The following is a 22,829-nucleotide window of genomic DNA, read 5'->3' on the forward strand; positions in this document are numbered from 1 at the left end:
CTCCTTTGATATTGTTGATTAAAACTGTGGATAATTTAAATGCTGACAATACTAAAACTCCTAAATATCCTGATTAGATCTTTGATGGCTGATCATACGTGTTCATCAATTTATTATTAAATGTGTTGAAATCTCAAAATGACCTTTGAGCCATAGTGTGACTGTTTGTGACAAAATATGCTTGTATGTTTATTTCCTTTTCATACCTACACAAAGGATATTTCAGAAAGCCTATATCAAGAATTTGTCATTATTTATTATTTTAACTTAATTTGATATTTCCTTGGTACTTAGGTCTTACTTGTAAATGAGATCTCAATCTCAATGTGACATCCTGATTAAGTAAAAAACATTATTTTGTTGTTACCGTATTCGTATGTGTGTGCTGTTGTGAGATGAGAGGTAGCTAAAGCATCAACATAGTCATGATTGATAGTTAATTCCAAATTCATTATGACACAAGTAAATTAACAAAGCAATGGGAAGTATAAAAAACAACAATAACAACAACAAACAAACACATTTCAAGACTGTTCTCCGTGGACGTGTTGATGATGCATTACGATAATACAATAATTAAAGACAATAACTATTTGTTATAAATGCCTTGGCACTTTCGTCTGGAAAATAAATGTTAATTAAAGTTAATTGGTTTCAATTAGACTATTTAAAAGGCTCAATATCCTTTCCTTTTAATCCTCTCCAGGTGGGACTCTTACTGTGTTGTGTTGTTTTGTTTTTAGAATCATAGCCTATTATTTGGTACAGCTATTATTAAATCAGTCTCACAGTTGCTACTGTCCGTGTCAAACGTCATTGTAAACTCTCCAGTAGATGGCGGTATCTAATTCCAATTTGGTTTGCGACTGTAAACAAAGAAGAAGATTGGACGGAAGTGACGTCAACGTTCAGTCTCACACGGAAACGGCACACTTGACAACAAAACAGAAAGACCAATTTTTTATTTGTGTGTACTGTACTTATTCTGTGTACCGACAATATTTCCGAAGGCCTGCAATAGTTTGTACACGTTGCAATAAAGGCATTGCAGCTGCCTCGGCTAACTGAGGCTAGATAGCACACGTAAGCTAACACTGCGAGGTATTTCAATCCAACTGGTAGTGTGGAGTTCCTTGTTTAGGTTACACACAGGAGTTGTCAGTTTCCAGAAATGGCCTGCACTTTGGAAAAAGTGTTGGGCGATGCCCGGACCCTTCTCGAGAGGCTGAAAGAGCACGATACAGCCGCCGAGGGACTGATAGAGCAGTCCGGGGCCCTCAACCAGAGAGTGCAGAGCATGAAAGAGGTGGGAAATGCCCTTCCAGACAAGGTGAGGACAAGCATCTCAACACGGTTACAGAGATTTCATTCAAGTGCTGCACTGCCCAAATGTCATTCACTCAGAAGCGATACAACATGACTTCGTTGAGCTCTAACGATAACCAATTCATTCTGAATAAATATAGTGAAATATAAAATAAAATATAAATGTAAAAATAAAGCAGAAATTATGATGAAATCTGTGGCCAGTTTACCTAAACATCTTTACATTTTTCAAGAAAGATTAGCTCAAATGTTTTGAACATGTATGTGTTTGAGATAACCACAATAATGTTACATTTATTTGTTATTGAATGAAGTTTGGTATGACATGCATTAAAAGAAGTTTCAGTTTTGTAACTCACATGATACTCCTCTCGTCCTGGGACTAAGTGTTACGTGTTTATTTCCTTTAACAAACACAAATAATTTATTGTTGACCAAACATATCAACTTACACCAGTTAGATGTCATGTGAACATTCCTATGGAGCCGATCAATATATCCAGTACTAGTTTACATTATATACTGAGATTTTAGTAAGGAAATGCTTTTCAGAATAACATCATTTTGTGTTATATCTAGTATCTTAGTATCTATCTCTCTCCTCTCAGCACACAGAAGACAACTCAGAGATTCAGGAGCTGACAAAATACAAGCCTCATGTCCTTCTGACTCAGGAAAACACTCAAATCAAGGACCTGCAGCAGGAGAATAAAGGTTTTAAAACGACAACAAGAAAAAAAGCCTCTTCTGTTTATTTGCATGGCTGTTGTTTTATATCTTTCCTAACCTTCTTTGTGACTGTCTCTGCAGAACTATGGTTATCTCTTGAAGAACACCAGTACGCACTAGAGTTGATCATGGGTCGATACCGCAAGCAGATGCTCCAGCTGATGATGGCAAAGAAGGAGCTGGACACCAAACCTGTACTCAGCCTCCACGAGAACCACGCAAAAGTACACTTACTGTCTTCACATTTCAAAATCCTCGCTCATTCTGTAAGCATTCCAAATGGTTGCACAGTTAAGTTGTAACTGACTTTGGGGAAACGTTTTGTTTTCGGATTGTTCTCCAGGAAGTGCAGAACCAGGTGGAGCGGATATGCGAGATGGGCCAGGTGATGAGAAGAGCAGTGCAGGTGGACGATAAGCACTATTGCTCTGTTCAAGAGAGGCTCGCTCAACTAGAGGTGAGCACAGTGCGTCAGAAAAATCAGGAACAACTGTAAATGTTTTTCTGAGTCGATCCATATTTCTGGGGAGCTATTTCTATAAAGTGCACATCAATACTGTCTCTGTGTTGCTTGGTGTGGTGAGGCTGAGCTTCAGTTGCCAATAGATCTGGAGATCTATTGGCAACTGTGACCACTTACGACCATAAACTCTTTTGTGTCGAGACCTGCATCAGATAGTTTTTTTAATCGTGGTGCTGCAAAGGCAGTGGTTGGTGTATTTCTGCTGCGTTCCTGCTTGTTTGCATATTCTTGGAAACATTGTTGAACTTCCTCTTTACGAAGCTTTGCATCTCGTTTAGCAAGTGGATTTTCTTTTTCTTGAGATTTTTTCTTGAAGGCACTGCACAATCCACTTCGCCACAGAAGTTAACCATATGTTTCCATTTTCTAGCAGGTTTTAGCTAGCTTACTTTGTATGTGTAACCTGTTTACAATACATTAGCCTTAACGTTCTTTTCTCATACGCGGAGTGATTTTCAAAGTGCAAAGGAAATTAGACGTCATAGCCAGATTGCTATGATTTGAGCTACTGTTTTTATAATTTGGATGACCTGTCCATTTAACTCTAAAAAATTCCATGTTGACATTCTTCCTTAAATCTATGGTTTTTCTGTCTTGTTCAGATTGAGAACAAGGAGCTGCGAGACCTCCTGACCATTAGCAAGAGCTCTGTGAAGACAGCAAGAGAGGAAACCAGCCAGCCAGCAGCAGCAGAGCAAGAACAGCCCCCTCAGCCAGAGTCCTACGAGTGATCAGAACAGTTTTAGTGTGAATTGTGGATGAGGCAACAAGTCCTTCAGTACCAGGAGACAGGGTGGATCATCTCTTTACCTGTGTTCACCACTTTATTTTTTTACATAAGATGGAATGCAGTCAAACCACAGCATATATTTTTTTGTAGCATTGGCAACTTAAACACAACACTCTGGCTATCGGATGCATTTACCTGCAGGTATTTCTGGATGATAGCTATTGTTTTCATATGTACAGTATGTGTATTATCACTGCAGTCGTGTTGGAGTGACTTGGTTATCACTAATAAGAATTCAGTTGGAGCTAGCCTAAGATTCACATATAGTGGAGTAAAGGCAGTAAAAGCAAAGGGGATTTATTTTGTTTTTGGCCAAAGATACATTTTCAAGGACACAGTTTCTACCTCTTTGGTGCCCCTTTGCTGTTCACACTCTCACTATGTGTAAAATACTCATAACCACCACTACTATGAGTTCACTTGAAGTCCATTAAGAAGCCAACTTGTATTCGACACTATTTTAAGAGGTTGTGCTTGATAATCACTCTGCCAACAAGATGACTTTTGGCTGTTTTACACAGTTTACCTGCTGAGGAGTGACAGTGGATCATTTGTATGTGATTGTTAATCATTTAATGAATTTGATACGTCTGTTTGTAGAATTCATATAAAAGGTGTGCCAGCTGATGGAATATCTTTATTTAATGTTAACAAATTTCAAAACATGCCAAGTTTTTTGTGTGATAGATATCAAATGTATGTGCACTGTTTGTGGCAGAAATTGTATATTGTCATCTCAGGAAATCAGTGTTAATAATATGAACATGCTGTAATGACTTCTTGACAGTGTACTGATTTGTGTCAAATGAAATTTCATTCAGAAACTTTAAAATACATTTGCAATAAATAAATAAAAAGTGAGGTTTTTTTTGTGCCATAACATATATGTATAGACTATAGGTATATAGACAGTAAATATTGAACATACGGAATAAATTATTAATTCTATTCTTTACCGCAGGATGGCGACATTAAACCACTTTAGTTTGAACTCATCGCGAGGTTTGTGTGAGTGGTGTAATGTTGCGTTCACGTGAACAGGCATAAATGTGTATTCCCTTGTTTATGAGTTGTTTTCCCTCATGTATTGTATCAGCAACATCGAGCAGATTAAATAATATATATTTGTTAGCTCTGGTGGCCTAATGCCATTGATCTATAAACAGAACCCTAAACCCCGATGCACTTCGTTACGTTTCCCCCTGCGTTCAACTCGTTAGAATTATACATTTCCGACAGCACGTGAAAGCACCACAAGAGCTGCATTATGCACACTCCTGAGGAGCTAGCTAATATTCAGCATGTCTGAGAAGGAGCTGGGGAAAAAGTTGGACCGATGCCTGGCAGACGGTGCCATTAAACTCGGTAAATATCTCAATGGATTCTGCTTGTAACGACATTGTAATGTCCAGGAATAAGGACGAAATTGGTAGCCGTTTGTACTGTAGTCCACAACTGTCATTGACTGGGCGAGAGGCTAACTAGCTTGTAGAGGGCTTGTAAAGGACAACCAAATGACCATACCGAGTTATTTAATTTTGATATATAAAATGAAGGTTATTTCATCAAAGTTTGCCCTAACGTTACTTATAAATAATTTGGTTTCCCTTTGATTTAGCTGTTGGAAAGAACCTAAGTGAGCGCCAACCAGAAAATGATCAATTGACGCTGTCTTGCTTATCGTTAGTGTACCCATAGCTAAGACATGACATACGACGTTTTACGAGTGCCCACTCCTGAATACGGTATACATACACATCATTTATTGTAATACCATGTAAGCTCTCCAATGTCTCAATTTATAACTCCATGTAGAAATTGCGAACAGGGAGCAGGGTGAAATTTGGCAGATGTTTGAATGGAGTTTGGTGCGATGTCATTGACACAGCATCAGATATTTGAGTGAGGTACCTGGCTCACTTTGTTTTGAGGAGACTGGGAAGTCAGAGGAAAGAACACCAAATGATTGACCAGTTTGTGACGTTACTCCCCGCCACCCGACTGTATAAATAATAAGTTCAAATTTAGAGTTTCAAGTTTATTGCCATGTGTATTAGAAAGGAGTGCATTACAAAGCAACACAGATTGTGTCACGGCTGCATTACAAATATACAATACATAAAGTATGAGAATGCATGCGCGCATAATAGATTATTTAAATAATTTAATTTAAATAAAGTTGCATTGTCCTCCATTTCATAATGTGGCTGTTTTTTTTTACCCCCCCCCCCCCCCCCTTTTATTTCCAGGCACTGGGCTGGGGTTAGGAATCGTGATTTCTGTTCTCTTCTTCAAACGTAAGCAATTTCAATGGATTGTTAATGTGCTGCCTCTTGAACCTATAATCGTGAAAAGGATTTAACACAGCATCTACTGGTATATTTTTGATAACACTGACGTGCTTGAGAAGAGATAAAGTACCTGTTTGCTTTGTAGGTCACACCTGGCCGATTTTATTCGGCACTGGAACGGGACTTGGCATGGCATATTCCAACTGTCAGAATGACCTGAGGTCCTTTTATATGCTGCACAGAAGCGAAAAGGTTTGTTTGTGCAATACAACACATATGGACATAATAACTTACAGAAATAACTGCTTATCAGTGTGGTAAATACCCTCGGTCATTGTTCAAACAAATCAAGGTTTATGTGACTGATTTTATTTTTTTAACAGGAGCAATAGCTGCAAGTCATCGAGGGACTGTCGTTTTTCATTTTTTTACTTTTCTGTGGGAGAGTCACCATTTGCACTGTTCTACAGTTAGATCCTTGTCTCCCTGTTGAACGATCCATCCCACTATGACTCTGTATCATTTGAATGTGCCTGATCAGATCTGTGTATGTTTAATAAAATAATCATAACAAAAAGGATGCCCTGGTGATTAATTTGACCTCTGTAATGTCTTTGTAATGTAATGGATGGAAAACACTTAAAATTATGTTGGAAAAAAAATAATGTAATGAATTATGACTGCTAGATTATACTTCTTACACTCCAAGCTGTAATAGTGATACTTGAGGGAGTAATAGGAGTCAAGTGTTAATGCAGCTTTGAAAATATGTGTTTCTTAAGTTTATTTATGAATGCGAGTGGGAGGGCTTTTCTGAGATGGTTTTGTGGAGGAAGGTGGGGAAAGCGAGTGCAAATGCAGTCCCAGAAGGTGGTGGGCTCGTGTGGGTGAAAGGGGGTCAGAAGGTTGGCAGCAGCTGATCTGATGTGGCAGATGACGGGCGTAGTGATGGAGGGGATTAGTCAGTTCAGAGGGGGCATGCAAATTGAGAGCTTTGCACGTTGTGTTTCAGTATTTGACACGGCTATTGAAATGCTGGGTTTCACATGGTTTTACTGCAGCAATGCTTTTGTTTTATCATATTTTGTGTTCAAGTGCTGCTGTTGGGAAGTGAATCATTCTGCTTGTCTGGATTTAGAATAATGTAGGAACAAGGTGAAGTGACTATTGTTTTCTGAGCTGTTAGGGGAACAGAATGTGAACTTGTTCACCAATGGTAATTTTATGAGTCACCAAAAAATATTTAATGAGCTATTAATGACAGTGAGAGCAAATTAACTTTTTGAAATAAAATATAATAATGGAAAAATTACAAAGCTTTGCAAATATATGCAAATTGCGTGCAATTATATCCAGTGTGATTCAGTCTTAAATCATTAAAGCGAGATACGAAAGGTAAAAACATGTTTTTTCATGCACTGGTTAATTTTGAAAGTTTGGGCTTATTTCAGACTAGTGGAAAGAAAACATCCAAAATACACGTTTAGGTTTTTATTCTACTAACTTTGTCTATTTGTGTCTAGATTTCCCCTAAATGCACCAAAAGTTAGCATTAGATAATGCCTCATTTGCATATTTAATCATAAAATAATCATTGTCTTAATATTTGTTCATATATAATTCATAGCCTGATTTATTTATTTGTTATTCCTAAAAACAGGTATTTTAAGGCTGTTGACAGTATATTCTGATTTATGGAGTTATGATAAAATGTTATAATATAAATATATAATGTTCTAATATGTCAACAAAATGAAACTTTAAATTTGTAAGCTGACTTTATCCAATGTTCAGATTTCGTTCCGGAAATGTTTGCAAATTAGCACATATTTAAAAACCTTTGCATATTTAAACAAGACATTTCAGAAAAATTGTAATACAAAGAAAAATGTTCTTAATGTAAGTAATCAACTGGAGAAGTTTCATGGTGATATCTATCAGTTAAAATCTTTAATCCTATTTACACGTAGTGTCTCCTCTTAAATCATAAAAAAGTCAGAGGGTGACTTCTTTTTATGGATATAATGGATCTTCCTACTACTGCTCTAAAAAAGCAAAAAAGATGACTCCTTAATAGATCTGACCCTCAACATGTCTATAAATTGTACAATGAAAACAATAACCAGGTAGAGTGTACAATTTCAGAGAAATTCTACCTTTGAAGAAAAAAGAGTTACATCTAATGCCTTACAAAAATGGTTAAAACCACCACGATCAAACATGGAAAAAAGACCACCCACACCAATTCCTATGCTGAAGAATTAGCATTTCTTGGCTGTGATTGTGCACGGTTATGCATTAACAGCTCAATGCTTTGACACGCTCCTTCTCAGAAGCTGTGCGCTCTGGCTGGTAGGCGCGCTGGAGTGGCCGACACAGGGATTAACAGGAGCGAGGGATATAAAGGCAGCGTTACGAGGACCATGATACCTGTAGAGCACTTATGAACAGAGCCTTGCTTAAAAAAGACAGCTGCACACTTTTGTGTCGGTGTCCGCTCCCCTAGGCTGTTCCCCAGAATGAAAGGACTTGTGAAAGGCAGCAGAGCTCCAGCTCAGCGGAAGACGTGCGAAAGCTGTACAATTCCATTTCTATGAGGCGAGATGTAATTCTGAGAATTGGTCCTTGCTCTATTCGTCTTCAGTAGGTCCTCTCACCGGCACAGCTCTTGTATGCCTTGTCGAGTTTATCTCTCTGTGTGCCCTCCTCCACTGACTGTCATCAGTGTGACATGCTGCTTCGAAACCCTCTGTCAGCCACCGAATGTCTCATTCTGGCTCTTAGCTGTGGATGAGGCAGGGACATGCTGCCCAGGATGGAGAGATGAGTAAAACTGTGATACTGGTGGCAGTGGAAGTAAGCCCAGGGCACCTGGATGTATTCCTGCCAAAGGGAGATGGAGATATTTACCCATGGAGAACCTTGACAGGGACAGTGTTGGATGGCTTCTCAACACAAGACCTCAGTGGCTTCTTTATATTCAACAATGTACCTTTTGCTGCAAAGGAGAACTGGTTAAGGTTCGTAACATCTAGTGGTGCCTGAAGAGGAGCTGGTTCATTGGTGGTTGCCCACCAGCACCATGGCCGACTCTCATTTGTCTGGCTCCGTAGGAAGCTACAACAGCAGCTTTCCCACCACCAGTGCTTGGAACATCACCGGTAGCGGCCCGTGGTTGTTGGCCTTCATGCTGACCGTCATCATCCTCATGACCATCTGTGGCAACATGTTGCTCATCGCCGTGGTGTTTGCCCATCGCTCCTTGCGTTGCACCTCAAACTGCTTCCTTGTGTCTCTGTTCCTGTCCGACCTCATGGTGGCCCTGGTGGTCATGCCCCCCGCCATGCTCAACGTTCTGTGCGGAGCCTGGGTGCTGTGGCCTGCCTTTTGCCCGATTTGGCTCTGCTTTGACGTCATGTGCTGCAGCGCGTCCATCCTCAACCTGTGTGTGATCAGCCTGGACCGCTACATCTTCATCATCTCGCCGCTGCGCTACAAGCAGAGGATGACCCCACCTCGGGCATTGCTTCTGGTAGGAGCTGCTTGGGGGTTGGCGGCATTGGCCTCTTTCCTGCCCATTGAGATGAAATGGCACAGCTTGGGCCATGGGAGCGGAATCTCCTCGGTTCTTGGGGTCAACAGTAGCAACATGAGCTCTTACTCTGACACACTGTACCCAGCCTCCTATTTTCAGGTGTCACCATCCGGAGGGCTTTCCTTCCAGTGCCGCCTGCAGGTCACCCTGCCCTTTGCCTTTGTGGCGTCTGTGCTCACCTTCTTTTTGCCCTCCAGTGCCATTTGCTTCACTTACTGTCGGATCCTTCTGGCAGCGCGGAGGCAGGCGAAGAGGGTCGCGGCACTGAGCCACCCACCGCACCCACATCCCTCTCTAGGGGAACCTTCCAGGCCTCCTTCACCTGGGGTCGCAGCAGGGCAAGCTCAGCTGGACGGAGATGACTGCAGTCACCAGGAACCACCTGTGTCACAAAATGTGCCGGTAAGCAAGAGAGATTAAACAGTAAAACAAACCAGCAAGGGCTGTGCTCAGTGTATGAACAAGACAGAGAAAAAAACACTCAACAATTTCTAAGAGAACTGAAGTGCCTGATAAAAAGTGATGCTACAATAGTAGACTGGCCTTTAAGCAAACCGTAATGAGAGTAGGAGTTGAAAAGGTTGATTCTGTGACTGGAGCAGGTGGCACCAAGATAATAAGCAAATCACAGTTGTCCATCTATTGTAAGAGTTCTCAGACTTGTAATATCTTTGACATTTGTAGGTTTTACATAATACTCTTCCTTCATTTCCTTTAAATGCTAATTGTACTGATGAAATCCACTCCTAAGTTTAATATCATCTAAGTGCAGCAATTAAAATCCTGGAGATGTTCATTTTATGATTATGCATGCTTCAAATGTGGAAGAAAACTCTTCAACAACTCTCTTTGAAAGCTGTTTTTTTGGCAACCGAATTTGCTTTTTTTCCCTCTCCGAGTCCTAATTTCTGAGTCTACACCCACTTGATTGTGCAGATGTGCTTAATTATGAAAGCACTTTGGAGTTTACCTAATTTGGAAGTATATCTGAAAGTATGACTGACTTAGTAATTGGTTTAGCAATTGTGTTGACATGGAAAAAACACTTTATTCATCATTTCAAGGCTAAATTGTTAAATGTCATAAAATGTTTTTCAAAAGAGAAAAGTACAGACAGTGTGTCAGATGTGCTGTCCCTGTCTGCAAGGATCACAACCACACAGTCTGTCACGTTTGCCTGCAGTAAAACACCACACACACACACACACACACACACACACACACACACACACACACACACACACACACACACACACACGCCAGAACAATTAGTTCTAAATTCATTCTCAAAATCTCGGGATAACCCCATGACATTTAGTTTTCTGATTTTTTTCCCTCTTTCATTCATTAGAAATATTCTGTATCAACTTGTTTCAACTCTACATTGAAGCCAAGCAACACTCACACTTGTGTAGCTGCTAATGGAAACATGGGCTTATTTGGTATCTTTCTAAATTTCATGATCTTCACTCAAGTTTTAACAATGTTCGGCAGGTCATAGACGCACACTTCCTGTTCGCTAGAAATAAAATAGTTCCTACGTGAAACTGCTCACAACAAGGTCTGTGGATTATCTTGAGTAATCACCTCAGGCTTTCTGGAAAGAGACATCGCTGTTGAGTTTTTCAAATGTATCTTTTGGCGCTTGCCATCTAGTTCCATTATATAAAACTTACAACAAACCATTTCTACTGTCCACAGCCGTCAGTGAACAGTGAGCGTCGTCTGGCTCACAGGCAGGGTCGGAGGGCACTGAAGGCCAGCCTGACACTGGGAGTCCTCCTGGGACTCTTCTTCAGCGCTTGGCTGCCATTTTTCATCACCAACATGGCTCAGGTTAGTAGAGGGACCAGACACAAACTCTAGCACAGATATGATGCAGAAATGTAGTCAATGAAAATGAAAAACATACTGGTATCATTACATATCAGTTGCCATCAAACAAATGATGGATGTGAGGGGTAAAATAGCCTTCACCTGTCGTGCGCAGGCGAGTGCTCTTTCTTCGTTATAAAGATTTGCAACAATTGTCCACACAATTTAAATACACTGAGGCTGTTTGTCTTTTTCTATTATAGCTCTCTTATTCCATATATCTGAGTCACTCGTTGTTTTTTTCACACGTCAATTTATTCCACAAATGTATGTGTGGTGCCACCACAACAGTGTGAAAGAAATGCAAAGGAAGGAAAGAAGAAAGGGAAAAAAACACACTTGGATACCAGACTATTTTTGTATTAGCCAGCCTTGGCGTCACAGCTTTGCCAAGCTATTCAACGACGAAATAGATTGGCATTTCAGCTTTGTGCGGCTGACTCATTCCCAAACCCAGATAACAACACACCACAGCACCATTTATTTTTAAGTTGTTGATTTTGATTAGACTGAGCACACACACTCATTAGTCCACTAACAAACATTGGTGGCCATGAAAAACCTTGGTGAGGGTAAATCAATGTCGGAAAACAGCTTAATCTAAATTGGTAATGACACTTGTCCTGTTTTTCAAGCTTTCAATGATCCAGTCATTTGGATTTCCCATCTGTGCCCTCTCGCTTCTCCACTGCAACATAGAGCACAGAGACTTGACTGTGTCTGCGCTGTCCTTCCTTTTCACACTCAATGTGGTGTGTGAAACGCACCCCTCCTTTCCGTCCTATTCCCACCGCCTCCCCGTCTCATCTTGATAGTATTGGAAGCTCTCCTCTAACAGCTGTCCTTCGCTCAATCTAGTGGTTATGTTCTTTACACCGAGGAGCAAATTTATTTACGAGTTCTACTCAGAGAAAATGAGATGTTCAATAAGAAAAAGAGTGATGAACAGCACATGCAAAATAAAAGTCCTCTTCCTTTTTTTGATGATTTCAGACTCAGCTATTCCAAATTCATAGGGGCCCAAAAGAAACAGGGGAACATAAATAAATAAATACACGTTGAATGAATGGACAATAAATAAAGATTATATCACTTTTTATAAATTTCTTTGTATTTATTTCTTTATCTTATTTCAGAATTGATTTATTTCTGTATATTTATTTATTTCATAGCTGCTTGTACCGTAAATTAACTTTTGATGATTTCCCAGGGACATGTAAAATAAATAGATTTACAATTATCTAAAAATAAATAAATATACATGTTGCCATAAAGCATTGTTCAATGAGTAGGCAATACATAAGCTTTTGTGGTGTGTTTAATTTGTTATTTCTGTAACTTTTTAGTTATATTTATTTACTTCCATCCTTAAAATGTGGTTAATTTACGATAAATGTGCACTCGAAATTTAGAAAGAAATAACTATACATTTAGTCATAAAGGATACGTAAATACATGAATAGACGATAAATGAATAAATAGATTTTCTGTTCTTACATATGCATAAATTGAATTATCTCGTATATATTATATTATAATTAAAGGGGTGTATCCTCGAGGTGAAAAAGACATGGTGAATGCATTTCAACTCGTAAAACATTTGCAAAACCTGTTTTTAAATAATATAAATTGTGCATCTATTTTCTGTATCCTGTTGCCCACATGCTCATGCACAACTTCTATGGGTTAAAAACTCTTTAAGATTTTTGTTATTATTCTTCATGTATCTTCTTATTTATTTCCTGATTTAATTATTTTCACATTTGACCAAAAATGAACTTCTGATGCCTTAATGCCTTCAATACTTTCCCCGATCTTCATTCAGGCAGTGTGTGAGTGCGTCCCCCTCGCGCTCTTCGACGCCATCACCTGGCTGGGCTACTGCAACAGCACAATGAACCCCATCATCTACCCGCTGTTCATGAGAGACTTCAAGCGAGCTCTGAGGAAGCTCTTGCCCTGCTGTTACTCGCAGTCACCTCGAAGACCCTCGCCAGCGCTCTCCCTCTCTCTCCGCAACTCAGGAGAGCCTAACGTCGCCAGCGACACCCCCTCTCCGCTGGCCTCTGACCCCACACACCCCCCTGCCACCGCCACCGATGCTGTCAACCTGCTGGATGCCGAGCACGCTGGCATCGAGCTGCCTCTGCTTCTGCCCAATCAGGTCGACACCCTGGATTGAATTGTAATTATGGAATATGTTATGACAGGAAAAGACTCATTGTGTGAGTTAAGAGATTTAGAAATAACTAATTCAGTAAGCTCCACCCGTGTTCTATCTTGGATTGTTTCTTTCCAATGATGGAATATGTGGAAATACATGTACCGGTAGGTGCATTTACTGAAACCAAAAGATTCAGGGACTATTTTCCAGTATTATCAGCGCCAATATACAATGTAACTAAACCCTGGAGCCCTATGGCAAGGAGCACTTCACATTGGCAAGGGTGGAAGAGAGAAAAGAAAAGCCTTGAAGAAGACACATTCACTGAATTACCCACTGCCTTATGGAAATTAAATTACTGTGATAATATCCATAGCAACCAGGCCAACGAATGAAAATTAGAAGGACGAGAGGAGCTGTCACTATGTCACCTATTCCTCCTCTAAAAACCTGCAAAACTCAAATGATTTACAGGTGTTTCATTTTATAAATCTTAATAAATGATAACACGATTTACAGCTTGTAAAAAAATGTACTTAATTTTCACAATTTTAAAATTGTTATTATATTAATAATCTAAAAACAACATTTTGTGGTTAAACAAAGCAGTTCATTCAGGGGGATTTTATCTTGAGGATGCCATATGTGTGCATTGACTCTTTAGCCGTCTCTGCCATGTCAGTGTGTTGACAATGGGATGAATATTTTCTCAAACAAAGCTTTGATGCTGAAAAAAAAAATAACTTGAGAAGACGAGATTTTTACAGGGAAGCAGCCGGTCCAGTAACATGCTCTTTACAAGTTTGGCTGCCTTTGTGTGTGTGTGTGCTCTGTAGTCCAGTGTGTATCATCCCAGCTCCATGATACGTGTTCATTATTGGGGTCCTCTACGCCCTCACACGGGATATTAAGAGCACACGCTGAGTCGCCATTAGTCGCATTCTCCTCTGAAGTAAGTGGTAAATTGTTCCTGTCTGATTCTGTGTCATTTAATGAGTCCAGCAGGTCTGAAATATCAGGGATATCCCAACCGCCGGCAATCTCCTCTGACACGTCTCCGCTTTCTCCCGCACAAGTCTCAGCCTCCTCAGCCTGTTTTGGTGTCTCAGTCTCTTGTTGCTCAGTGGGGGTTTGGTCAGGGACAACCACCACCCCCTGTGTAATTATTACAGGCTGACGAAGAACAAAGGAGGCTCCGGCGACTTCTCTGGTGGGAACTCCTACTGCCACCAAGATGGTGTCCATCTGACGCATGTAGTCCAAGTGACCTTTCACCTGGGAAGCAGAAACAGGGTTTTACTGTCTCTGACAAAAACAAAAAGGAATATATTTCTTTGTAAATTACAGTATACAATTTCATTTTTCTTATTCCTCACATTACATGACCAGGTAGGCCTGTCACACTGACTTATTTTTTTGTCAGGTATATTTTCCCAGAAATAATTGAATAAATTATATTATTGTCATTTCAAGACATTTTTAGGCCACTGACATTATAATAGCTTAATACTGCAAGTACAGCCTTTCACAGAGCAATTAACTTTCATTCTTAAGAATATTCGGACATTGGTATTGGAATGAGATTTAAAAAATAAATAAAAATTATATCCTAAATAAATGAAACAAATAAAGCAAAACAACACAACCCTCTTGGGCTCTGTTAACAAAAATGTGCAATGTATGCGCAATGCCCAAGGTGTTCATTCTGGCATCATGTTGGTGACATTCTTATGAACACAAACACACATGGAAACACAACGGGCCATATCCAGGTCAGCAGAAATGATCCAGGTCATGTCCATAAGTTGATAATGTAATTGTGTACGGTGCTTCAGATATGTCAAGTGTCTTTTGACCACTCTTTTCTAAATGTTCAGTTGAGTGAAATGTGACCTAGATTTGTAAAGCGTCGACTAGTTTTGTTTAAGCCGGTGTTTTCCACATGTTTCATGTGGGATCATGATGATTTACAGGTTGACAGAAAGGCATTGCTGTAAACTGAAACAGACCAGCAGGGGCCTTATTTTGTTTTTTCTTCTCTTTTTATTTAAGCAATACAACTGTCTCTTTTAAAGTGCTAATAAAATCCTGTTTAGTTGCATCAGTATTGCATTATTAAAGGACCCTTTTTTATAATTTCACAGACTCTGAACTAAAAAACAAATGTGACATTTTTATGCTTGAAAGGTGTCAATTTGAAAAACGATTCATTTAGCGAGCCTAATTTAAATATAAGCCCTGACTCACCACGGAGGAAAGATCCACATTGATTATGCGCCGATCCTGGATGTTGATTGGCTGTAGCCCCGCAACAGACAGCTGTGCAGCTGAACTTCGGTACAAGAACCCCAGGAGCCAGTCCCCTCTGATAGGTGCATAGTTCAGCAGGTTATTTATTCATGATATACTTAAGACAGTAGTTTCTGAATCTACTGCAGCCAAAACGTACAATAATGAGGATATCAAAACTATGAAGCAACTGTAAGCTTTTACTGTAAAAACGTAGAAATGTGACTCCATACGTACTGAAGGACAGAGCGCTGATTACCTGCAGTAGCCGTTCACTATTTTTCCAGCCACGACCCTGGTTATTCTCTCCCAGGCCTTTTCAGAGCCGTCCACAGGAGCCCCCAAGAGGACTACATCCTCCACTACTCCTTCACTACCTGAGGAATCACAACAGCGCAGGACTCAACTAGTTTGTCAGAACAATGTAAAAAAAGACAGAAACTAAATTCTGTCAACAGAGCAATTCTACTCTGCTTCACCAGAAAAGATGAGGATACGTTTAGCTTTTAGAACATTTAGAAAATCTAATTGAGTTGGTCATTTTGGTAGACAGTCAGTGCAAGGAAATGTGGATGTGTATCTAATACCAATGTGCAATAAAAATGTGGTTTGTCCACAGAAAGATGTTCATACCTTGGTCATTGGCAAGCTCCTGTAGACAGTAGTAGATAACTCTGGCCCCTAGACTGAAACCTATGAGGCTGACCGGCCGCTTCCCCTTCAAATACAGAACGACAGAGAAGAGACGCACAAATCTGAAGAAGCTTTCATCTTCCTTACTGAACAGACGCTAATTATTCTGTCTGAGCATGAGTCATATTTCAGGTTAATAAATATAGCATTTCATTTAAAGTGTTGTTCTAATAGTCGAGTCAATCAAAGGAACAACAAACAGAAACATCAGAAGAGGTTGAGCTGATGTGTACACACAAAATCTAACCCTTCTAAAGCGACAGCTGACACTACAGTGAAGTGTGTCTAAACAGAGTTTAAGAGGAGTATGATACCTGCTGTCTGCTTCTCAAAACCTGTGCCAGGTGTTTCCCCACCTCAGCTGAGCGGTTCAGACAAACACACCAGGGGTGGTCGATGACGCTGGCAGCTGCCAGCAGCGATGCAGGCCACGTCAGAGCCGCCACGATGCCTGGACAGTGTGATGTGTAAAAGACATCAATGCAGTACCAAGCAAGGGTCAATATAACACAAAGAACGTGGCTAGATAATATAGTCGGGATTGTTTATGCTACAATAGCATTAACCTTTTAATCACATATCTACAATGGTGATTAGGTTTCATTGTAGCAAAAGAAAGATTACGGAGCTGGGGGAGGGGAATAACACTCTTAGAAAAAACTTTAAGGAGATTAAAGTCGTAAATTAATTTACGAGAAAAATATTACAAATTTACGAGAAATAAACTTGAATATTCTCTGAGAATATGAAGTAAAACAAATTGCGATAAAAAACTCAATTTAGAAGAAAAAGAACTCTGAAAGATTGTGTTTCAGGAACCACATCTCTTCACTTTGCAAGGTTGAGTCTATGTCTTCACGCCGCAGACGCTGCCGGTAAACAGGGAATGCCACACGTTTGGTGGCAGCGTCTGTGGTGTGATGAGGTTGATCCAACCTTGCAAAGTGAAGAGATGTGGTTCCCTAAATTCACATAAAAGACTTCATAATATCAGAGAATATTTAAGTTTTTCTCTCTTAAATTTGTGTTTTTTTTCTCATAAATGTACTATTTAAGTGTCAGAGAATATCCAACTTTCTTTCTCGTAAATGTATAACTTTACTCTCGGACTATTACCCCCCTTCCCAGCTCCATGTTGTTTTTTAACCTAAAATGGCCCAAATACGCCATCGTACATATCCGAATTGTGAAGTTCGGAGCAGAAGATATTTGACCACCAGCACAAACACTCCTGTTTCTAAATACAGACCCACTGAATAGACTAAGTGCTTCCTCCTTGACAATCCTCCTACCTGAGAGCACTGTGTACTTGAGCGCCTCCTGGGCCACCATGCTGACCAGCCCATCCAACAGGGAGGCCATGGCTGAGCCCAGATCCCTGAGGAAACGTGACTCCCACACCAGGCAGTACTGTTCTCCGCACTCGCCCAGGTTGCACCACGGGGCCTGGAACGAACCTGGAAGACAGCAGTTTTGTTTTGATGTGAGGAAACGACTAACCAGCATTTGTAAGTGGAGTGTTATTTTAACCATTGTAAGTGAAGGAGGTACTAAGCGTGTACGTGTATTTATTAGAGGGGGAAGAGAGCTGCATCTTTTTATGTAAAAGCAAAACTTAAGTGGTTTGCTTGCATAATCTCAGGTGGACACTTCGTATAGTTTTAGAACATTAAGTGCAGAACTGCTGCCTAGCAATTCATATATATGTTTTACATTTCTCTTTAATAATCATGTTATTCCACCTTATAACTTTAACAGCGTTCAACTTTATTCAAACTTTAAAATGTTCAACTTATTGAGGACATTATCAGAAATATTTTCCAAATATTTTTCAGGATTGTTTTCCACTATTCAACTTAAATCATGTTCAACTCAAATTAGTTTAAAGGTGGAGTCTGTCATTCTAATCCAAAACTATTTTTGTCAAATTCAGCGACTGTCTCCTCTCGGTCCACTAGCTGTCCGTTCTGTGTGTGCGCTATGAAAAATAAATCTGGTGTTGGTACACAGCTCAGGCTCAAACAGTGTTTCAGACCGAGCGACACAACACTAGTCCAGCCAGGACAGGGGAAAGGCCGTGCATGCCTGAGGTCCTCCGATAAGGCCCCGTTAGCTATTCCCCAACCCTTTCGAGTAGCTTATCTGAGGAACTTAGACGAGGAAATACACCGCCCATTAGGCTTTTTATTAATAATTGAACTGTTACTTTTTTATTCGTTTAAAGAGTTCTTCTGCACCATTTTATCCACTGTTTTTTTTTACCGCTGCTGTTTTCTGTGTTATTTCTGTTTTCTGATTGTGATTTTGTATTCTTTCTTTTATTTGTCTTTGTTTGTGAAGCATATAAATAGGTTATTATCTGTATTATTATTCCAGAATAGCTGACTCCACCTTTAACTTAAGAGGCTTAACTTTCATTGTAAGGACAGATAATGCAAGGTAAAAAGATTTGCTCTGATTTCATCACACACATTGAACCAGTGTAGTTGTAGGATTAAATTCAGTTGTTATGACAACATGATGTCTGAAGATTAACAGTCCTATCTGGTTATTTTATCAATGAACATTTTCTCAATTCATTTTACAGAAAATGTAGTTACCATATATTGATCTTGCCTTGTAAATATACATATATCATGAGAGGATTTATCCATCCATAATGAGACAAAAGAAGCCATACTTACTGTATTTACCGCTGCAAAGCCAACCTGTCACTGCGATGGTCAGGTGAAGATGCTTCCCAGAGCTCAGTGGCAGGAACTCAAATTCCTCTATTGCCCCGACACACTTATTCATCTTATAGCCTGGAGAAACAACGTATGAAAATGAAACAAAGGCAGAAATCAAGAAGAAGATGAGAAATGCTACAGATACAAAACTTAGGAAGCTCCAAAAGAAAGTGGATTTATAAAGTTTAGTCAACATTGTAAAGATGAAAACTTATTTTTTTCTTCACACAATCACGTGTCTCCAACTCCAACGCTCATACCAGTCAATCCAGCTCCTGCTGCTCCAAACATGGAGGCCATGATTGCAATGCCAGTGGCTGAGCCCAGAGCAGCAGCCCCTCCTGCCCCCAGCACAGCGCTGGCCCCCGCCGCCACCAAGGGGGCTGCCAGCCCACCTGTCACACCTGGCAGAGGCACAAAGAGTGCAGTCAGTACAGAACAAAGAGTCTGTAAGGTGAAGCCTTTTTAGAGAAAAGCTAAGACTACGGAGTGAAAAATACATCTATTGAAAGTGTGTGGTGATGCAGGTTGCCATCTTCATGCCTTATTCTGAGAGTTTTAATGGTGTATGGTGATACAATTATCAGTTTATTAGCTTATCAATGTGTCCACATAAGATACTACATGTTTCAAATGTCCATTTAATGTTTTCAAAAGCACAAAAGCGGGAATAATCACCAATCAGAGTTCCTCCGCCCACTGTGGCTAGTCCAATGAGGAGGTAGCGTCGTAACTTCCTCCCTCTTTCTCTCCTCAGCCGCCGAGAGGACTCCTCTCTAATGGAAGCAGGTCATCTGTATTAGATTAAATATTCATGGGCTCTAAAAATAAAAATATCAAATGACTCTTTGAGTGCATTTAACGAGACATCTTGAAAACAATACGCTGCCACAAAACTCTTTTCTTCATGGTATCATTTTGGATAAGTGTGACTGCCGTGCACAACGTGTCACACACAAGATTTGTCCAAAAAGTAATTCTAAGGCAGAACATATTATCATTAGGCATTTAAGATGAACTAAAGCACCATGTAAACGTCGCAACTGTCACATATCATGTGTCATCCATCTTTCCATGCAAACATAACGTACGCGCTCTCCTCTCCCCCTTCCCTCAGCTTCTCTCCCAGTGTTTCCTCAAACTCCTCCAGCTGCTGTGAAAAGACTCGCAGCAGACAGCTGACATGACGGATGAGAACCCTCGATCTGGCATCATACTGGCCTGAGTACATGACAGACCATGACAGTTGTAAAGTAACAGGCTTATATGAACTTACACCATATATCAGTCATTAGTTCATCAAAGGCTTCTTACCGTCTTTGACAGAAAAAGACACCAGATCCTGTAACACAAAGTGAAAGCTGCTTAGAATGTGTTGGTTTGTAGAAATCCAGACACAAAATGAGTCAAATGCAATTTAATTAATGTTATTAAAAAATAAAGCAAAAAGGTTTTACTGCTCTGTCAGCATGATCAATTGTGAAACAGTCCAATCAAACCACAGCATGTTATATTAAATAACACTTGACTGTATGACCTTGAGCACAAGTGATTATGATACACATTCTATGTAGAAATTATAATTAATAAAATAATTATCTCACCAGTTCTTTCTACTTTAATTATTATGTTAAATTGCATATATCTGTTTTTCTGTATTTATTTAAATTGTACATTTCTATCTAATATGCTATTTTATTGCAAAAACTTACAGTAGAACAACCTACAATTTTATATTTACATTTGCAAAAATCCAATTTCCCAGTGAATGAATTAAAGTTTAATGTCATTGCATCCTCTATATGAATAGCCATCACCTGTACGATGGGGGTGGCCCCAGAAGCCAGCAGTGGTTCTGCCTGTAAGGTGGAGAGGAAGGTGTCGGAGCCTTCAAAGCCCAGGCCTGACAGGAAAGCCCCCATAACCGGCATCACTGACTCATCCAGGTCCAGCCAGAAGACCAAGCCCTGCAGATACTTCTCCCTGAACGCACTGAGAAACATGCAACGGCTCAGGTTCACAGTTCAGTTAAAGCATTATTATTCAGTTTAGTTATTAATGAACATAGATATTCTCAAGTGGAAGAAGAAAAAGCAGTGTTCGGTATGTCATTTGTGCAGAATATTAAATAAATGAAATGCCAGTCCTCATGATTTCCTGGAGGCTACTGCTCGTCACCTTTTTCAAATTTCTATAACAAACCTTTGGAAATTCTTATGTTTTTGTTATTATTATTATTATGATTTTATGACTTCATTATTTAACTAATTATATTATATATTTCCATTTATTTATAACTTTATTTGTTTTTTTGAAGAAAAAAAAGATGTTGTGCTATCTTTGAAAATTATATTTACATATTTGTAGTGTATTGTGGTTTTATGATACTGCAAGCTTTACATTTTAACTACACTGTACATGTAAAAGCCCAAGTAGGGAAGAGTTGAACATTGGCAATAGCTATAAACCCACTGTGCAGAATACCAGTTTCATTCTCTGCATTGGAACTATATTAAATTGCATCGTCCTTATCAAATAAAATAATTCTAATTTAAATTAGAGGAATGTTGATGGTAGTTTTTAGCTTACCAGAAGAACAAACTGAAGCAAGCACTATTAACACAACGGCCACATTGATATTGATATTACTAGGAAGGACACACAGAATATCATGACGACAGTATCCTTCATGGCTCTGTTACCTGTTTTCAGGTCCAGTAAACAACTGGCCCAGAGAGACACCGCACAGGGCAGCATAAGCAAAACGTCCCTGTTCACTCAGCTGTCTGCTGATTATTATTACCTCTGGCCTGGAGTCACGTGGGGCATCTTGTGTTGCTCCTACCCCCCCTGGGTCTAAGGTGAGAAATGGACAAAGCTTAATTATTAACTTTAAGGTATTGGTTTGAGTCACACCAGAAATAAACTAAATACAAGTAAGTGACAAACTAATATATATCAAAGTCTCCTTAAGCTTGAGTAAAAACCTCAAAATGTATGGTATTTGCATTTGAGGGTACACAAACAATGTATAGTAATATTTTAAATGCTGTTTGGTGGTACACTTGCATGCCGAATTTATCAGAAGACCACAATGATTATTATGAGGTCTTACGACATGCAACATGATATGTTAATGTCACCTATGAGTGATTCAGCATTAAACTCCCCGATTTTTTAACGTAGTTTAGTTTGAAGTTTCGTTCGTGTCATTCAAAAACCGACACGGAACTAGGTTATTCACAGTTTATGCACCATCATGTCTCTGTTGAACTGATCTGAATTCTACACACAGAGGCCGCTTAAACGTGACCCATATGATTTTGTTCAACACTACTTATAGCTATAATTTAAACAAAGCTAGTGTAACTTAAACCAGTGAATGTCAACAACACACAACACTTGCGCTAGCCGCGAAACACAGCTGGTACAGTGACCGTGCTGCCTCAGCCAGTATGTTGGCTAACGGTCCACTGGTAACTTTTGTATATCGTCGTTAATTTAATAACTACAACACTGGGGGAAATAATAAAATCATTATATGTATACCTGGAGCAAAATTGGTGTCAGTACTGCTCTGTTTTTCGTCCATGGCCACAGATATCTCAACTCTGCACACTAAACTTTTGTTGCCTTCACGTACATTGCTGAGCTCTGACGTCTGAAGATTACACGTAAATACGGCACTACAGTCTAGGGTTCAAACGATTTCGAAAGTAAATATTCACCAAACCACCAATGCAAAAACATAAGTTATTGAGGAATGCTAGTTATAATGTGTTATTGTTCGATATCAACCCCAGCACATAGCTAATCTGTAATGGA

General features: G+C 39.6%; 4 protein-coding genes across 4 annotated transcripts; 3 read left to right on the top strand and 1 right to left on the bottom strand.

Annotated features, from left to right (window-relative positions):
• Positions 1–831: 831 nt before the first annotated feature.
• On the top strand, positions 832–4,229 carry sike1 (suppressor of IKBKE 1). Its single transcript, XM_029436670.1, has 5 exons — positions 832–1,330; positions 1,935–2,040; positions 2,137–2,279; positions 2,399–2,512; positions 3,181–4,229. The coding sequence occupies exons 1-5, from the start codon at positions 1,172–1,174 to the stop codon at positions 3,307–3,309; spliced, it is 651 nt and encodes a 216-aa protein (XP_029292530.1). The 5' UTR covers positions 832–1,171; the 3' UTR covers positions 3,310–4,229.
• Positions 4,230–4,586: 357 nt separating this feature from the next.
• Positions 4,587–6,239, top strand: micos10 (mitochondrial contact site and cristae organizing system subunit 10). The gene is made up of 4 exons (XM_029436671.1): positions 4,587–4,733; positions 5,618–5,665; positions 5,805–5,911; positions 6,043–6,239. Exons 1-4 carry the CDS (start codon positions 4,670–4,672, stop codon positions 6,049–6,051), a joined length of 228 nt encoding a protein of 75 aa, XP_029292531.1. The 5' UTR covers positions 4,587–4,669; the 3' UTR covers positions 6,052–6,239.
• Positions 6,240–8,741: 2,502 nt separating this feature from the next.
• Positions 8,742–13,360, top strand: htr6 (5-hydroxytryptamine (serotonin) receptor 6). The gene is made up of 3 exons (XM_029436474.1): positions 8,742–9,656; positions 10,956–11,090; positions 12,955–13,360. The coding sequence occupies exons 1-3, from the start codon at positions 8,742–8,744 to the stop codon at positions 13,309–13,311; spliced, it is 1,407 nt and encodes a 468-aa protein (XP_029292334.1). The 3' UTR covers positions 13,312–13,360.
• A 397-nt stretch (positions 13,361–13,757) lies between these two features.
• On the bottom strand, positions 13,758–22,703 carry tmco4 (transmembrane and coiled-coil domains 4). The gene is made up of 14 exons (XM_029436473.1): positions 22,554–22,703; positions 21,707–21,860; positions 20,822–20,996; positions 20,319–20,346; positions 20,096–20,225; positions 19,683–19,780; positions 19,265–19,408; positions 18,960–19,079; positions 17,568–17,732; positions 16,590–16,726; positions 16,216–16,300; positions 15,842–15,959; positions 15,541–15,658; positions 13,758–14,568 (listed from the first exon to the last, which is right to left on the bottom strand). Exons 1-14 carry the CDS (start codon positions 22,594–22,596, stop codon positions 14,089–14,091), a joined length of 1,995 nt encoding a protein of 664 aa, XP_029292333.1. The 5' UTR covers positions 22,597–22,703; the 3' UTR covers positions 13,758–14,088.
• Between the last annotated feature and the right edge of the window lie 126 nt (positions 22,704–22,829).

The sequence above is a fragment of the Cottoperca gobio genome, chromosome 7 (genome assembly GCF_900634415.1).
Source record: "Cottoperca gobio chromosome 7, fCotGob3.1, whole genome shotgun sequence".
NCBI classification, from domain to species: domain Eukaryota; kingdom Metazoa; phylum Chordata; class Actinopteri; order Perciformes; family Bovichtidae; genus Cottoperca; species Cottoperca gobio.

What these genes read in the sequence shown, in the direction of transcription:
- tmco4 (XM_029436473.1), bottom strand. Translation starts at nt 22,596, where the DNA reads ATGGACGAAAAACAGAGCAGTACTGACACCAATTTTGCTCCAG. An exon ending in GAAGGGGGAGAGGAGAGCGC is followed by an intron (nt 19,781 to 20,095) that starts GTACGTTATGTT and finishes TGCTTCCATTAG; the next exon opens with AGAGGAGTCCTCTCGGCGGC. An exon ending in CAAGTACACAGTGCTCTCAG is followed by an intron (nt 16,727 to 17,567) that starts GTAGGAGGATTG and finishes CACACTGTCCAG; the next exon opens with GCATCGTGGCGGCTCTGACG.
- htr6 (XM_029436474.1), top strand. Translation starts at nt 8,742, where the DNA reads ATGGCCGACTCTCATTTGTCTGGCTCCGTAGGAAGCTACAACAGCAGC. An exon ending in CTGTGTCACAAAATGTGCCG is followed by an intron (nt 9,657 to 10,955) that starts GTAAGCAAGAGA and finishes TACTGTCCACAG; the next exon opens with CCGTCAGTGAACAGTGAGCG. An exon ending in TCATCACCAACATGGCTCAG is followed by an intron (nt 11,091 to 12,954) that starts GTTAGTAGAGGG and finishes ATCTTCATTCAG; the next exon opens with GCAGTGTGTGAGTGCGTCCC.
- sike1 (XM_029436670.1), top strand. Translation starts at nt 1,172, where the DNA reads ATGGCCTGCACTTTGGAAAAAGTGTTGGGCGATGCCCGGACCCTTCTC. An exon ending in TCCACGAGAACCACGCAAAA is followed by an intron (nt 2,280 to 2,398) that starts GTACACTTACTG and finishes ATTGTTCTCCAG; the next exon opens with GAAGTGCAGAACCAGGTGGA. An exon ending in AGAGGCTCGCTCAACTAGAG is followed by an intron (nt 2,513 to 3,180) that starts GTGAGCACAGTG and finishes TGTCTTGTTCAG; the next exon opens with ATTGAGAACAAGGAGCTGCG.
- micos10 (XM_029436671.1), top strand. Translation starts at nt 4,670, where the DNA reads ATGTCTGAGAAGGAGCTGGGGAAAAAGTTGGACCGATGCCTGGCAGAC. An exon ending in AGACGGTGCCATTAAACTCG is followed by an intron (nt 4,734 to 5,617) that starts GTAAATATCTCA and finishes TTTTATTTCCAG; the next exon opens with GCACTGGGCTGGGGTTAGGA. An exon ending in TTCTGTTCTCTTCTTCAAAC is followed by an intron (nt 5,666 to 5,804) that starts GTAAGCAATTTC and finishes TTTGCTTTGTAG; the next exon opens with GTCACACCTGGCCGATTTTA.